General features: G+C 52.5%; 1 protein-coding gene across 2 annotated transcripts in view; it reads right to left on the bottom strand.

Moving 5' to 3' along the window:
• Positions 1-5,277: 5,277 nt before the first annotated feature.
• Positions 5,278-17,512, bottom strand: part of Tmem9 (transmembrane protein 9) — a 17,652-nt gene continuing 5,417 nt past the window's right edge. For both annotated transcript variants that reach the window (XM_032915216.1, XM_032915217.1), the window contains exons 4-6: positions 16,074-16,182; positions 12,993-13,124; positions 5,278-6,246 (exon numbers count right to left, since the gene is read on the bottom strand). In XM_032915216.1, the coding sequence (XP_032771107.1) occupies positions 6,094-6,246; positions 12,993-13,124; positions 16,074-16,182 (394 nt within the window). In that variant the 3' untranslated portion in view covers positions 5,278-6,093. The remainder of the gene's footprint in view (positions 6,247-12,992; positions 13,125-16,073; positions 16,183-17,512) is intronic.

A 17,512-nucleotide genomic window follows, 5' to 3' on the forward strand; every position in this document is an offset into this window, starting at 1 on the left:
TGGTTGTTGTTGGTGATGGTGGCGGTGGCAGGGATTGTCTTTGTCTTTGCACAGCTGGAAGTGCAAAGGACTGCAGAGCACAGAGAGGGTGGTGCATCTGTAGAACTACCCAGAGTCAGAACAGCAGAGCCCATCGGGTTGCCTGGACTACTGCCCTCAGGATTCCTTGAGGAAAATGGCCCAAAGAGAGAAAAGAAGTTTGCTTGGAGACATGCATGTAGCTCACATCTGGCTGAGGAGAGCAGCCCAGCTAGAGAGGAAGCACAGGCTAGAATCTGGGAGACTCGTGTTCCAGCCTCACCCTCACTCCACGCTGCCTCTCTACAGATGGGAGCCTAGGCAAAGGCTGCAAGCCAGGAAAGGACCCTTCCCAGCCGTAATGGGAAGCTCCAACCCCCACCACATAGACGTGCTGAGAATAACATGGCAGGTATACATACCAAAAGGCTTATTACATCCCAGACCCTTTGCACGTGCACAATCATGTGCACGCGTGTGTGTGCGCACACAACACTCACTGTCCTCTTACAGTACCCAGTGAAATGGCACTGCCAGTTTTCAGTTAACTCAGGGAAGGCAGCTTGACCTGCCCGAGATTGCATGCTAGGACGAGTCTGCATTGGGCGTTAGAGCCCGGCTTTGTGTCTGGTGCAGCTACTACTCCATAGTGTCCAATGGGGCTGGAAAAGGTCCAGGTCTGGTAGAGGTCCCTCCAGGCCTGGCCTGAGCTGCCCCTGTATCACACTAGAAGCCCAACATTGGGAAGCTCTCTGCTGGTTTCTTTCACCCTATATTTCCTTAACGAGGAGATAGAAACCTAGAAGAGAGCAAGTCGCTGGCAGGTGTCAGCTCTGAAGGGACCAGACGTCAGCAGTTCCAAACTTGCATTGCTAGCACAGGCTGCTTCCACCATGTCTGCTGCTCGTTCCCAGCATCCTTTGTGCCATGAGCCTATTGCCAGCCATGACACATGCTCACTCCCATGCACTCGAGCGAAGTGCATTATTGCAAGCACCTCACTCAGATCACCTCACTCGTGTGAACTGACCTTTTGGGAAACCACAGGCAAGTTTAGTAGGCTCTGTAGCCATCTGGAGAAGAGGGGGTCAGTGAGGAGGCTCCCCTTGCCTGAGATCACAGAGTGAGTATCAGTAGAGCTGATGCTGGGACTACAGCCTTGATCCTGTGTTCCTGCATGCTTAGTTAGTTACTAGACCGAGTTAGCATCCATGGGCTTGCCTGCCCCCAGACTCTGTCTGGGAGAGAATTCCAGCCATGGGAAACTCTGAACCAAGCCTCAGTGGGGTGGTCTAGCTAGCTGAAAGTTGGTCAAGATGGTCTGGTGGCTGGGAGTCTCTGGCAACAGTGACAGGAGACCATGCTGAACAGTTGTTGTAGTGATATGAACGGGCGCCACCCACACCCACTGTGTGCCCACGTGGAAGGTCAGACTAAGGGTCTTTGCATCAACATCCCCGTCCTTACAACTAGGGCAGAGGAAAGTGAGGCTGGTAGAACATTTTATTTGTTTGTTATAAGGTGTTTGTTCTGGGACAAAAAAGCCCCGGAATGGTATGTTCTAAAAATAATAATAGAATATATTAAATTTCTATTATTCACTACCCTTCATGTCAGGTAATAATTGTGGGTATTCATGGGACACAGTTTGGGGCTTGTTTATTGAGAATTGTATGCACATGCCCATAGATGAGTGCATGGAAAGCTTCTAAAGTTTTATTTATGTGTGTATGTTTGCATGCATATGTGTGCTAAGGAACACGCGTGGAGGCCAGAGGATGACTTACGTCTGCTCTCTCCTTTCACCATGTGGGACCTGGGGAACTGAACTCTGGCCATCAGGCCTGGCAAGCAAGTGCTGAGCCATCTTACTGGTCAAACATGTAGAGTTTTAGATTCAGCTCAAAGCTGCTTGGTTCCTGAATGTTAGAGAGAGACGTGCACCCGGACGTTGGGCTGTATTTATGCTCTAACCTCCCCACTGGCTTTACAAGTGAAGGGACGATCTCATAAGGAGACTTCTGCCTGGCCCACATGCTGGCGTCCTTTGACAAATGCAGACCATAGGTTGGACCCTGGCTGTGTTGCTGCCACAGACATGGGGACTGACTCCAAGGGGTAGAGCTGAGCTCAACTGACGCCCACTGTCCCCTCTGCCTACTGACTCCCAGAGCTGTGGAGGGAGGGCTTGCACCTTGGGAAGCAGACATAGAGTTTTAACAAGGCAGCAAGCTCAGGCTTGGGGGATCCTTCTTGTACCCCTTGGTTACTCCAGCTCAGCTGTGAAATAGTGCGAATCAGTTGAGGGCTGATGGGACACTTAAGTTAGCTCTTGCTCAGGCCTTCTGGCCAGAATAAAAGCCCCAGAGGGTACCTCGGGATTGTAGCCTGTGGGACCTAGGACCTGACACCCAAGTTAAGTGTCTCTCTGTAGTGCCTGCCCAGCGCCCCCTCTGCCAAGGACTTGCATAGGCATAACGCAGTGGTAACTCTTCTGGGTCGTAGGCCGGAGAGGCAGTCAGACAGTGGCTTCAACTAAAAACTCCTGTGCCTAGACATTCTGAATCAGGAAAGTAACATGACTGGATTGTGAGCATGCTCTCTGGCGGTTCCTCACAAGAACGGTCAGTGATGAGAAATGATGACGTTGGTCAGTGATATCGGGCCGGGAGGGGAGAGACAGACGCTGGGAGTATCTGGTGGTAACGTTGGTTTGGGTTTGGATACCAGAGTTCCATCAAGAACTGTCAACCCCCAGGTTACTGGCTTGAACAGCTTGGTGGATGGGGGCACCGCCGATTAAGATTGTGAAGGAGGCACTAGTGTACCCAGAGGACTGCTCCATCGGACAGCCAGAAAGACAAGTCAGGAGCCCGGGGTCAGGCAGATCCCGGGATCTGAGTTTGTGACCAACACCAGGAAACGCCAGGGGCAGAGGACTTCTGACTTAAATTGTCAGTTGAGCCAAGTTGGCTGAGGACAGAGGTCTGGGAAATGGCTCTACTCAGATGGGAGGGGATGGTGAAAGAGGAGCCAAGGTGTAGAACTCCATGGAGGAGTGAGGAACAAGGGCATCGAATGAAGCAGACAGGAAGGGAAAGGTCGTGACTGGGAACATCCTCTATAACTGGCAACTGCAGAGTCACCTGAGTCTGCTGGGAACTGTTTCCGGGGGAAGGGTCAGGGGGAGGTCAGAGGTCAGCCTACAGAAGTCACACCACGGGTGACTGGAAAGGGATAGCAGCAGGCAGTTACAGTGAGGAGACCGCACTGTGGCCATGACTGGACCTGGACCCTATCAAGGTCAATACCTTCATGAAAGGGAGGGATAGCAGATGAGGGTGAGGAGACAGTGAGGCTCCCAGGAACCTCTGTGCATGGGCTGGTTTTGAACTGACCACAGTTAAGTTGGTCAAGAGGAGAATGGTTGAGAAAAAAAATTACAGATGCAGGGAGGGGGATTCTCAGGTCACACCCAGTGACCTGGTTTTCTTGAAGCATTCTCGAGCACAGTGAAGGTGGCCTCCCCATAAAGACTGGTGACCTCAAGACAGGATGGATGGCTCTGCAGGGAACACTGGGAATGGTCCCACTTAGCCTCTTACAGCAGCAACCAAAGTGGCTCAGGCAGGGATCAGAGCCGTTGGGCTGGGCTATGTTGGTTTTGCCAGCAAGTGTGGGATGAAGGACACCGGGAAACAGAAGGGCAAGGATGATGCCCTTGACCTAGTGAGGAACACAGTGATAGGCCACAGGAAGCCACTGGCCTCCGCCTCCATCCCCTTCCCTGTGACCGGCCTCTACCCATGGGTAGCTAAATGGAGGCTTCAGTTTCCAAGGTGGAACCATCCAGTCGTTCCTCTAGACGGGACCAAGGCACTGCACGACAGCTGCTAGTGGGATAGATGAGGTCATTTCTGAACAGGACATTAAAGTGCTGCTCATTTCCCATCATCTGAGATACAATGGACAATGCCGTCTCCAGGCCTTTCCCATTCTTGGCTACATCATTTCTCCCCTGGAAGCCGGAGGCATAGTCAATGACATGTACTTTGGAATCCATGCCTGAAAGTCAGCTTGTTTTTTTTAAATGTGAAACTCTAATATAATTAGATGTTTGGATACATTGAAACCTTATATAATGAACACATTTCTAATCTTACGAATTTTTCTATACTGGACTTAATTTACACTGAGACTGATTTCTAGCTGGCATTGGGTGCTTAATTCGCAACAAATCCTTAAAACCACCAGTCTGGGCAGAGCTCTGCAGTTACCGGGACTCACAGCGCTCAAGGTCTCCTCCAGGTAGAGCAGTGGCTCTAGCAATTCCAGACTCCGGGTTATAGATGAGGTATTGGTAAGTAAATGCACCCATCGGCTTCTTTTATGAAACAAGAGGATGAAAACCTCAAGATTCCCAATGAGTAATGAGCCCTGGGAGGGGCTTAGAAGACGCCAGGCTAACTAGCAGCAGAGAAATGTGATCAACACTGGTCCTGCCCTGGCCTTGCGTTCATGATCAAATGCCTCCCCTTAACCCCAGCTGGGACTGCACACCAGTTAAGGACAACTTCTAGGATCTCATAATCAGCTAGACCAGGTCCTTCTAGAAGTCCCATCTGCATGTTTAGCCCTTCCCATCTTCCTGATTCTTAGAACTTCAGCAGTCCTTGAAAAACTAAAATCCCAACTCAGACTGCTCTCTTGTCTTCAGCCCCTCACAAAGAACCAAAGGCTTCCCAGACATTTTCAATGCACGTTCAGAGGGAAAACCCCAGAGAGCAACAACTCTGATTCAATACACAGCTCTTCACAGGTACTTCCTATGTGCCCCCATCATCCACATGTAGGGCTGAGCTGAGGCAGGGCTGGACTCTGCTAAGTGGCCACTCTGGAAGCTTCTGGAAGCCTCTTCATTCTTCCCCTATCTGGGTTCTGCGTGGGACATTTTGCAAGGAACACCATTTAATGGTCCTAGAGGGTATGGGTGATATCAGGTGGGCACTCTGCAGTTCAAAGGTGAGGTAAACACGACTCCTACCATCTCCTTGTGAGGTGTGCACACACAGGCACCAACTCAGCCTGTGCCTCCTTCCTCCGCAGGTGGCAAGAGTCCACTCTGGCTTTGCAAAGCTCTGCCTACATCTGAGTCCACCTAGGACGACGTGTTGTCCCCCCATATGGGACAGCACGCCTAACCAGACCACTTGCAGAACACTTTCTCATGGCTCCCCATCTCCCTTGAGATCTAGAGCATTTGAGAAATAAAACAATTTAATGGCTTCTTTGATGTACAGACAACAGAAAGACAAACATTTCTCTCCATGCATGGTACAATGAAATTCAGGGACAAGAGGTCATCCAAGGACAGGAGTCATGGTACTCGGGTCCCCTGACAGCCTTGTGTCCTATGGTCCAACTTGAGGGCTCAGTAGCTGCAGTCACTGGGGAGAGGTGGGAGGCCCCACGGCCTCCTGGGATAGGGGTTAGGTGACAGCTGCTGAGTAAGCCAGCATGCATGGGCACTGCCATGCATGGGTGGACCAGGAGCGGAGAGGGAAGCAGGCTTCCAGGTGGACTCTGGAGATGACCATGGGCTCAGTGGCACCATAACAGTTCCTGAGGCTAGGGCCAGGCCAAGCTAAAGTATTGGCACTGGAAAAGTGGGAATGGGGACCACGGCATCCTAGAGCACAGGCTGAGGGCTGGGTCACACTTTCGTCTACCGAGCTATTGACGGCACAGCTCCGTCTCCCAAAGAGCTATAAACATCCTTAAGATATGGAGCTGTGAGGAACGGCGAGGACAGGAGGGAGGAATTCCACCCAATCGTGTGGCCGTCTCAACCGTCTCTGTTCTCTTCTGCCTTCCTTTCCCTCCCTTCTACCCCAGAGACCTACAGAGACACTAGAGACCAGAGACCCAATCCCACTCCCTAGTTATAACAGTCGAGTACATTTCTAGAGAGGGAGAAGGACAAATGCCACGGGCATTTGAAGGGAAGACCCAGGGAAGACTGCCCCAGAAGCTGGTAGCCGAGGTCTGGGTCCCTGACGCTGCCATGGCAACCATCTAACTGAGCATCTTGTGTCGATCGAAGACCGTCTTCCGCTGCTCCTGCACCTGCAGCTTCCATCGCTGCTGAGCGCCTTCCACCCGCTCCAGGACGGTGTTTGCTCGGGGTCCTCCAATGGATGCGGCGGCGGCAGCCATGGAGCGGGCATCCTGCATTGGAAGAGAAAGGAAATGATCGGAAACGAGGACGGATGGGTCGGGGCTCTGGATCTTTAATGTCTGGTGTGGAACCAAGTGTCCCGTGAGCACTTCTGAAGTCCGAATTCCCCAAGGGCTGTGGGCTCCAGGAGGGCTCTGCCTTGTCGTCTGAAGACCTCAGCAGTGTGCCTAGCCAGAAAGCTTTAGTGTTTTTAAGAGTCAGGAACATTTCTGGGGCTCTAGTTACTCCAGTAGAGCTGGCTCAGGTCTAGGTCCCACCATGGGTCCACTCCTAAGTCTCAGGAGAAGGACTGAGTATTGGCTTCAAGACCTCGTGTACATTGGCCAAGAACTATGTACCCAAATGCACAGGGCAGGTACTTGTCTGCACGCCTCCTCTCTGTCCTACTGGGGACAAGAAGGGCAGGACCAGGGTCTGGCTATGGGGCCTTTAAAGGAGTCAGCAGAGATCACAGCTATAACGTCTCTTGGAGAGGGTAGGTGGAAGCACGCACGCACGCACGCACGCACGCACGCGCATGCGTGCAGAGTTTGCTTCTCCTAAAAACAAGGAGATGGGACATCCTTCAGAGTCCAGGAGGGTGGCAGTCTAGGGTTCGACCCTAGCATTCCCATTCCAGGGCCTGCTGTGAGGTTGGTCAGCCCCCTGCTCTGCAGCTCTGTGCATTCTCTCCCTCTCCCGGTTTCCTTGTCCCCCTTCCCCTTTGCTCTCAGACCCACTTCACTTCTGTCGTCAGTCTTCTCTTAATTATCACTCCTCTGCCTCTGAAGCTCCAGAGCCCGTGCATTTCCTGCAGGACCCGGAGCTGATCTTTGGGGGAGAATTAGAGCCGAGGGCCAGGCCCACAGCCCACGGGGATTTCCTCCCTTGCTCTCCCCGCCTCTCATCTCCTGCCACACATCTCTTAAAGGATTAGCGCAACCCTCTAAGCCCAGAGCCGCCCAGTAAATGCAACTTGGCTTCTAATGCCCCGAGCTGGCATGGCTTCTGTCACTGCACAGCTGCCAGGGTGGAGAGCAGGGAGGAGCGGGAAGGTACAGACAGGCTGGCCGCGCAGAGAGGTGGCGGGATGCAAAGGGCTGCAGCGGTCCTACCCTTGGAGCACGGTGCTGGGCAGTTCAGTTCGTCTAGAGCTCACTTGTTTCTAAGGTGACTTACAGATGGTCCCCTAGGAGCCCACGCCCAAGACTCTGAGTGGGGCATCATTGGCAGCAGGTGAGGCCCAAGCCCATAATCCAAACTACCCAGAAAATAGAAATAGAAGGACAGCAAGTTCAAGGCCAGCAGGAACCACTTAGTGACATGCTGTCTCAGGATAGACCGTGTTTAAAGAGCTAGGCCTGGGTCTCTAGTAAATAAAGCACTAGCTAATCATGCATGTGGCTGTAGGGACGATTTCTAGCAACATGACCAAACCGAAAAAGCAAACCCGTACAAAAATCATAGTCACATCTCACAATACTCCTTTAGTGATCTAATGTGCTTGAGTGCACAGTGTGACTACTAGATGTGTTTGTCAGGGGGACCCATGTGTTAAGTGACCTGGCACTCAAGTGGTCTTCTCCCTGGGAGTTCAGCACAGTGGTGCTCGCTCTAAAACACCCAGCTTTGACTCCCACATGGTCTTAGGTGGGTCAGAACCAATCTCTCTAACACAGGATGGAGACTGAGGTGTTCTCAAGGACACAACAAGTACAGAGACTCTGTCAGCTTCTGGAGATAGGAAGCATTCAAGGTCAACACAAGGAGTCTCGAATGCTGGTTTGGGAATCCACTGAGGCAGAGAAAGGGGGCAAGGCAGGCAGACTACTGTCAGGGGAGATGCCTCTCAATAGTCATCCTGGCCTACACCACCACCTCACTCTGCTCCTCCCCAGACTGGCTGTGCTGCCTAAGTTGCCCAGGCTCAGACTGCAGTCGGCTCAGACGGCTCTTAGTGTGACTGTGGGGTTTGGGGTGGGCACCAAGGATCTGCCTGCCTGGGTAACAGCTGTCCCACCAGGACCCCGTCCAGCTTTGGGGGCTCGAGGGCTTCTCTCTTCCACACTCCTGTTCCCCTCCCTTCTAGGTACAGTGTTGCCCAGGAGGGTTCTGGCTAATGAATGCTAGGGTGTAACCTGGGAGGGCAGGCCTGTGGTCATCTGGGACATGCTGGAGTGGGTGAGAGGGCGCGCTCTGCTCTTGGGGTGTCTGAGGAAATGGGGACTGACAGAGCCAGGGCAGAGCATTAAGGGGTGTGTTGTAACTCCACATTACTACAGCTCCACTTGGGAGCGCTCAGGTGAGGTCTCATCAAACAGCTCTCAAGTGGGAGAGCCTGCTGTTGAGAGCGTCTACGTCCCCATGGCTAATGGTCTGATTAAAAGGTATTAGAGTAGCCACATCTATTCCCAAGAAGACCCTCATGATTGCCTGCTCAGCACTGGAGTTGGCAGGGGAATGGGGATGGGAGTGGGGCAGCAAGGAAAGTCATTTCCTTTAACCCCTCTTCTCCCATCAGGGCTGGGGCTGAGGAATGCAGGGAGGCAGGGGATAGTTAGGGCAGGGGGTGGATGAAGCCCCTCTCACAATGGAGGCTGAATATAGATGGTTCCCCAGGTAACCAGACCAATGTCACCCCGACAAGCATACACCACTTTACACCAGGATCTTCCCCAGGCACTTAACAGGCGCATTCACAGGTTCCTGTGGGAAATGGGTAATAGCCCCTCCATCTTGAGCACAATGAAACTTAGACTCTGAGGGAGAAATTGCCTTGCAAACCAAGGTCACCCAGCTTCATGGGACCACATCTGAACTTGCTCACACCCCCGATCTTAGGACTCAGTTGCTTCTGTCTTTGGCATGATTTTCCCAAGAGGAAATCATGTGGACGACCAGAGAAGCAGACTCACCCCAGAGTTAGAGCAAAGACAGACAACTGCAGGTTACTTGTGGCCAGAGGCCCACCTCTCCAGGAAAGAGCATCCCAGTGCCTGCAAAAGCCTTTAGTGCACGATCCCAACAGCGGCCCTCAGGCAAGAGCTACTCTGTCTACTCCAGGCCTAGAAAACCATACCCTAAGATCAGTGGCAAGGCAGTGAGTGGCAGAGCTGGGACCCCAACCAGGACCACTCTTAAGGGCTGTGCAGTCCAGTCCCAGATGTTCTAGAATTATCTGTGGAACAGCACATCTTCCTATTCTATCATCAGGGTTAGGAGGCCATCTGAACAGTGTGGAGCAGTGTTTTCCAAGCCCCAGAGCACCCAGGTTTCTTAGCACACACGGCCATCCATGCACAGACCGGAAGGGTGGCCATTCTTCAGAGATGCTGGTATTCTTTTCCGCTGGCCCTCCGTGCCCTTAGTTCCCATCACCCTTAGCTCTTTTGGTTTCCTTGTGCACCATCCCCACAGGAGTCTCAGAACTAACTCTATGCACTGCCCCCACTGGGGTAAGAACTTTGAAGACCCTGTCAGAGCTCAGGGGCGAGTGGCAGAGACAGCAAGAGCCTCGGGAGAAACCCTCATTTCTCCCTCTTCAAAGGGGGCCAGCTCTGTACATCTGAAACAGCTCTGTTGCCGTTTCTGTCCCCACAAACATGCTGGCTTCCTCCTTTCAAAGGGCGTCTGAGCCTGGGGATTAGGTCTAATGCCACTGGAATCCAGGGAGGCAGCGCCCAGCAGCCAGGCCCACTGAGGCTCTGCCAGGGCTTTCAAAGGGAGCATGAGCACGACAGGCTTTCATCTCCTGGACTGGGCTACGCTGGGGGGGGACCTCCCTTTCTTTGCCAGAGGCCCCTGGCCCCTGGCAGGAGAGCTCCTACCTACAAGACTTGGGGTGATGGAGCCCAGGAGACCCTCAAACCTAACAAACACTGGCTATCAAATTTCACTTCTACCTGGGCCCCAGGCTCCTGGGTGTGGGGAAGGGGAGTCCCTGAGGACCAGACACTGTTCTTTCTGAGGTCATTGGCGGTATAGGCTCACGTGACATCTCAAGGAAGTCCTAAGGCTTACTCCAACTTTCCCTTTTTGAGCTGAAAGTTAAGTTTCTTTAGGTCAGGGGAGGTCTCTCCTTAGGCAAACACTGCCCAGGCCTCTATTCAGCCTAGAGGCCATGGCTTCACAGCCACTTAGAAGGCAGCTGTGGAAACCTTCTTGGGGTGCTGATTGTGGGGGCAACAGTCTGTCCCTCACCACTCCAGCCTCAGGCCCTGTAAGAAGGCATTCTTAGGCCATTCCAGCTTCCACTGACGAGGTACAATGCTCACTCTCTCCCATCAGCCCTCAGAGCTGCAATCAAAGTCCCCCTCTGCTAGGAAGCCTTCCCTAACACAGGGACCTCTTTTACTAAAAATGTCGTCCTGGGGGCTGGAGAGATGGCTCAGTGGTTAAGAGCACTGACTGCTCTTCCAGAGGTCCTGAGTTCAATTCCCAGTAACCACATGATGGCTCAAAACCATCTGTAGTGGGATTTTGGCGCCCTCTTCTGGTGCACAGGCATATATGCAGGCAGAACACTGGACATAATAAATAGATAAATCTTTAAAAAAAAAAAAAAAAGTCCTCTTTTAGGACCTTAAAGATGATTTTTCCCAAAGTAACTCCCTTCCCCAAAGACTGTCACCCCTCAAAGTCATCTGGCCCAGTCATCTGGTTTCGGCTGTCATGGGGCTGAAGCCTGTGCACAGGCCAAAGGTCTTAGTAAATCTCCCCTCGCAGTCCCGCCTGCAGGGTTCAGAACACAGCAGGAGAGAATGGGAGCTGTGAGCCAGGCACCTACGCCTAGACCCCATGCAGAACAACAGGAAGTCAGGAGATGGAGCAGAGAAGGCCATGTAATGAGAGCACAGTATTTTCTGGCCCACTCTGAGGGTATTGGATGAGACTCTTCCTGCCCCCTCCATCCCCACCACTCCCAACCCCGGAGCTTGGGACTGTGCAGAGCAAGCTGACTTCAGATCAGAGTCTCCGAGAAACTAAATACGTCACTTTACGACCCCTAGAAACCTTGGGTGGGAGATGGGCAGTGTCCTGCTGCCCGTCCTCTCCAGACGGGGGATGAGCTCATAAGCTCCAACTTAAATCTGCCAGTGCTGCCGGCTGCAACCCCTTATATGGTCAGACAGCAGTACTGCGGGGAAGCCGTAGGCAGGGAGAGCCTCCTCTGACCTCACATGCTCGGTAGGAAGAGAGGCCCAGGCTCAGACGTAGAGACGGCAAGCCACCCTTCCCCTGGCTCCACACCTAGGATGGGATGGCAGGAGACACGGCAAGGCCATGCCCAAGAGCCATGCATTCCTCGGGAATCATGGCGCGAGCTATGTAATCATCGGCTGCATCTCTCAATTATTCCCCCGGCCAGGACTGCAATTACCACCTCACCCCTAATCGCCCGTGTTTATTAGTGATCCCCCCTCTCCTATCAGACCTGCGATTACTCCACATTAATAACTGGGTAGGCGAGCGAGCTTTCCTCTCAAGCAAGACCACCCAACTGCCAGGGCCACCTCCTCCCTCGTCCCATCTCCAGGGGAGGTGAGGCTCGTCACCTCTGCTCCCCCTTTGGCCAAATCCATGCCAGCAGGAGGCTGGCTGGGGTGCAGGCTCCCAGTGCCTGCCTGCCTGTCCTTATCCTCACTGTTTGGCTGGCCCAGACCCCAGCACTTGAGAAGCTCCACACAGACCCTGAGTGTCAGGGTCCTCCCTTGGATTTGAGTTTTCCTTTGTCTCCAGTGCAGAACTTTAAAACCCCTCAAACTGTAATTGCCTTGGGCGGTTGGCCTGGGCCTGGTCACCTCAACTCACTAGATTAAAAGGAAGCCCTCCTCTTCATCATCAAACTGTAAGAACACGCCTGCACAGTTCTGCTAAATCTCCCACTGCAACCTGTGGGTGGGCCCTTCTGTCCCCCAGCCAAGCTCTCCCCTATAAACATCAGAAGGCTGCTGGCGTGGTCCATAGTTTTTCTCTTCTTTAAGGAAGCCATCTTCTGGTTTCTTCAGTGAAATCTCCCAGGTACCAGTTGGTCATGGCTGAGGCACACTGCTACCATGTGTTCATCTGGACACGCCTGGCTTCCTGTACCAAATCCCCACTCTGCTCACAGATAGACAGGAACGATGTCCCTCAGATAGCTGCCTGGTACAGTGTTTCCTATCTGTTCTAGCATATGAAGTAGAATTCTTTAGTCTGACATTCAAGGCCTTCACTAATCTGACTGGACTCCCTGGGCAGCTCTACTTGCCACCACTCCTATCCTATTCTATCCTAAGAAATCTAAATCCTTCATTTGAACACGCCAGTCACCACCTGCCTGAGCCCTCTGGCCTATGAGGTCCTCCCCTGCTACCAGTCCCCCACGGCCAAGCTTTGTACTGAGCAAGCGCTTGACAGATGCTTGTAGAATCCCTGAACAAAGGAACCCACTGCCTCTGAGTCCTCCGTATATTAGACCCCAATCTGAGCAGGCAGCATATGTGTCCCTACGTGCAGCAGGCCCTGGGTGAATTGCCCTCCTCCACCCTGACTCTTCAACTCCAGCCTAGTAACGCCATGCACTGAGGCTGCCTGGTGCCAGGCGTCAGGGACGCTCAGGGCCACTGCCTACTGCATATGGAGGGGGCAAAGGGTAATTGCTGCTGTACCTTGGTGAAGTATGAGAAAATGGACAGGGAAAAGCAACGTGAAGATGACAGGGGCGGGGAGGAGGGGCACCCCTGCTTTAGGGTTCGGCCCAGGGAGCCAAGGTTACCTCATTCTCCTCTTCATTGTGCAGCTGCTCAGTATAGGCATCCGGCTTTCGGATGAGAGGGTCCACCAGCATCAGGAAGGCCATGTAGAGTAAGAGGGCCCCTACCACAGACAGGTAGATGACGATAATGACCTATGGAAGACATCAGCCCTCGTTCAGTGACCCAGCATCCAGATTAGACCCCGTTTCTAGTCTTATATCCACCCTGGCTGCCAGTGACCATCAATAGAGACTGGTACTAGGAGGTGGTGTGGGCCTGAATGGAAGTGACCCACACCACAGGCTCTGCGCTGCTCCGAGGCAGTTCAGTGACAAGGGACATTCCAGTAGGCACCAAGATTTCAGAAGCAGCAGCTTGCTGCTAGGGAGCTGAGAGACTCTGAGGTGACGTGAGAGGCAGGGGTCATCCGGCTACACTATACAAGAGCCTATATCAAAGAACAGAGATTCGTGAGGAACTAGGTCAGGGCAGGGAGGAGCAGCTGAGGAGGCCAAGAACAGAGACCAAAAAGAGTAAGCCTGGGAATCCAGGCTGGGCTCGCTGTGGGTGCAGGATGGGAGGCGGCGGCCTGTGTCCTGAGAGGGTGTGCTGGTCCACGCTTAGCACAACATGCATGGGAGGAAAGCAAGAGGCTGTGTCCTGAGGGCTGAGTGAGGGACGATGGCCACTTCACTCATCTTCCACATATGAAGTCTCCTAAGCTAGAGAAATCATGTCATCTGGGAAGGACAGGTGCAGGCCAGCAAGATGGCTCAGCAGATTCAGGTGCCTGCCACCAGGTTTGATGACCGGGTAGACCTACATGGTGGAGAGGACTGACTCTCATAAGTCGTTCTATGTGATCTCCAAATGTGTGCTGTGACACATACCCCTACCACAGACCAAATGAATCTAACTGACTAAAGTGTAAAGGGCAGATTCAATAGGACTAAATAATTCAGGGCTGGAGAGAGGGCTCAGAGGTTAAGAGCTCTGACTGCTCTTCCAGAGGTCCTGAGTTCAATTCCCAGCAACCACATGGTGGCTCACAACCATCTGTAATGGGATCCGATGTCCTCTTCTGATCTGTGTCTGGAGACAGTGACAGTGTATTCACATACATAAAATAAAAATAAATCTTAAGGGAAAAAAAAAACAGGATTATTTAAAAAAAAAATAAGACTAATCCAGTGTGAAGTGTGGATACTAGAGGCTTCTTAGGTGGGCCTCTATGTGACGTTCAGCACTCATGGTCTCTCTATCGTGTCACTAATCCCTCGATTATTAAGACCACAGAAGCACCTCCTCTCTGCCTGAAATGGCCCAGATGGGCTGTGATTACCATACTGGAACCCAAGGCTGGTTGATAAAAATGGCAGAGACGAAACGTGGACCTGGCTTTGCTGACCACACCAATGCTTTTTCTTCCCACCCAAAATGCCTAGCCATTGCTGGCTTCTGACCCAGCAGTGGCCCTGACTGTAAGAAGGGGTTCAAAAACCAACCAACCAACATTGGGGGCCAAGGAGATGGCTCAGTCAGTGAAGTGATTGCTTACATGCATGAGGCTACAATTTAGATTTCCCAGAACCCATATTCAAAAAACCGGCAGATGTGATGGTGCGGGCCAGTATACTCGGTGCTGCGGAGTGGACACAGGGCCTTCCTAGCTGGCTAACGGCTGAATTGGTAAGCTCCAGGTCTGCCTCAAAAGACACAGCAGAAAGCAACTAAGGAAAACACTCAAAGTTCACCCCAGCCTCCACCCGGACATGTATACACATAGAAAATAGAGAACCTCAAGACTTTTAACCTTGATTCTCAGCTCTGTCAAATGCCAAGCCCAGCTGGGCCCACGTCCTCCTGAACTGAGGCAGCAGCAGTTCACGCTCAGAACTGTTGCCCACACCGACATGGGACGAGGAGGCTACACTCACGCTTGGGCCTCCTGGGTAGAGCAAACTAAGAGGGATTCGGAGCGTGTGCCGATGCAGTCCCTATGCTGGGAGCACCTTCCCTTCCACACAGGGAAGAGGTGACTCTGGGCTCTGAACTAAAGGTCTTGGGCCTCTAGACGGTCTCTAGAGGGTGGGACCTATGAAGGGAGTTCAGCACCAGTCAGGAGAGGTTCCAGAGAGGCTGCTCCCAGGCAGGAAGGTGAACAGAGGGCAACCTTCACAACCTGACAGTGCTGGGGGAAACAGACAGCCATTTTCCACATAAATAGGGGGAATACATGGAGTTACAGTCCAGAGAGGGCCACAGCTCCCTAGGGCAGGTAGGAGGAACAGTGTGAAGACTAGCTCCCCTCTAAACATGCCTCAAAGGCAGGAGCCCAAGACGAATTTGATATCTTTAAACTCAGGTGAATTATTTTCTGACGCTATTTCTTTGCTTGTCAGAGGATGGCTGGCTTCACAGCCTCTAGACAGGTCTGAGGCCTGCCTTAGGGCCTTGTAGCACCCTTCTCCATATCCAGAGGGGATCATATCTATTACTTCTGTCTTCGGTTCGTCCAGATGGTTAACATGGACGGGGTTCAGGGAAAAGGAAAGGACCCTGAGTCTAATGTCCAATACCTTGCGTGGCCATGGAGGCTTTCTCCAAGGAGGGTAACCCGCATGCTCCCTTGGAGTCTACCTCTACTCACATTGTGCACTGCATCCTGACAGTCAGGCACCCAGAGGAGACGGACTCGCTGCCCTCTCTCTAGAGCCGCAGTTCTCAACCTGTGGGTCATGATGCCCTTGGAGGGGTCACATATCAGATATCCTGAACATCAGTATTTTTACATTAGTAGAAAAATTACAGAAGCATCAATGAAATCATTTTATGTTGGAGAGGGGGGTGCTCACCACAACAGGAGGAGCTGTATTAAGGAGGTTACAGCATTAGGATGGTTGAGAACCAATGCTCTGGAGGGAAAACGGAGTCTCGAGCAGTTGTAAAAGCTCCCTCACTGCTCAGGAGCCCTGCGGCGATATCAGAAACCCCCCCACCCTACCCCCACCCTTATCGGCTTTAGGCCTTGGGATGTTGAAAAGAGAACAGGAATCATGGCATGAGACACATGTATGCAGCCCCCAAACCCGCCACGGTACCTTGATGGTTGTGGTGCTGCGCTCCTCGTACCTACACTCGCAGAGCAGGCAGTAGGCTTCCACATCATGGCCAGGCACCGGCATGGGCTCCACCACATGCAGGCAGTTGCTGCAACACAAACAGACAGGGCTGACCAAGGGTCCCAGACCTGGAGCTCCAGGGGCAACTAGCAGGATGCTGAAGGGGTAAGTCCATAGGTAGGAGCTCCCAGGGAGGGCTTTCCCAGCCAACAGCCCCCTTCCTGGCCATGGTCCCATTTATTTCTGTGCCAGTACAAAACTCATCAATGGTCCTAAAGCCCTGTCCTCAGCTGGCTTCTCCTCTTGTGCTGGTCCTCTTCCTGGTGGCTTCATTGGTTCCTGCAGGTTGCACCCAACTCGTGAGTCTCCAATCGAAATGTCCCATCAGCCTTCCAGCCTATTGTAACTGAACTCTTCAGGCCATTGACGGCTTTGCTCACCGCCTAACCGCCCCCTGCCGGAGCCATAATCTCCACATCCATGCACTTTGACCCCAGTCATCAGTCCTGTGCACCAGCTGAGGGATTTGTCCTTCTGAGATGGGAATGACAGTATTTTTTTTTTCACCTAAAAATCTACCAAACACCCAGGACTGTCCTTCTTAGGGAACCTAAAATGTCCGGAATCCACCTTCTATATTCCTTGGCACTTCTCAGCTGGATCTCTCATGATCTTTCTCAGGCAAATGTTTTCCTAGCTCCTTTACCTCTAGTTTGGTCCTGCCTAGAACTACCTTCCCACCATAGCCAAGTGACAGCATCAAGTGACCATACCAAACTGGAATTCCGGTCACATCATTCTTCAACTTAAAACCAATCAGTGCCTCCACAGCTCCTCCAATACCCAGGCAAACCAATTGTCCCATTGGGTCTTCATGGTCCGCCTCTGGCCCTACCCTACGGCAGCCCAATCTGCCTACCCCGCCTTCTCCAGTTGGATGATTCAGCCCTAAGGTGTGAACACCCAGCCACACACCCATCCCCTGCCTCATCCCCACCCCGCAGCTCTTAATCCTTGATTTGTACTCTTCCACTCAGTAGATGTGAAGCCCCACAAAAGCACAAGTTATATCTTGCATGTGTCCATATCCCTTGGGCCGAGCATGGTGCTGACCAGGGCTCAGTAGGTGAGTGCCAACTACACTAGATCAGAAGCCGAGAGTGAGCCTCCACTGCTCACTGTCACCAGCAGTGCCCCTGAGCAACGTGGGCACATTCTCCATCAAAATGAAGGGAGCAAGCCCAGGACAGCAAAAAATGGCAGCTTCACTACATCTGTGAGGTTTTGGCCACCACCAGTGGCTGACTCAGTCCAGCTTGAGTCTAGCTGTGCAATTAGGTCTCATTCCCAAACTTCCTTAGATCGTTAGGTTTCCAAACCAAAAAGACCCCCCAGAAAGCACTATCCCCAGGATTCTT

The sequence above is a fragment of the Rattus rattus genome, chromosome 10 (genome assembly GCF_011064425.1).
Source record: "Rattus rattus isolate New Zealand chromosome 10, Rrattus_CSIRO_v1, whole genome shotgun sequence".
Lineage (NCBI taxonomy): Eukaryota > Metazoa > Chordata > Mammalia > Rodentia > Muridae > Rattus > Rattus rattus.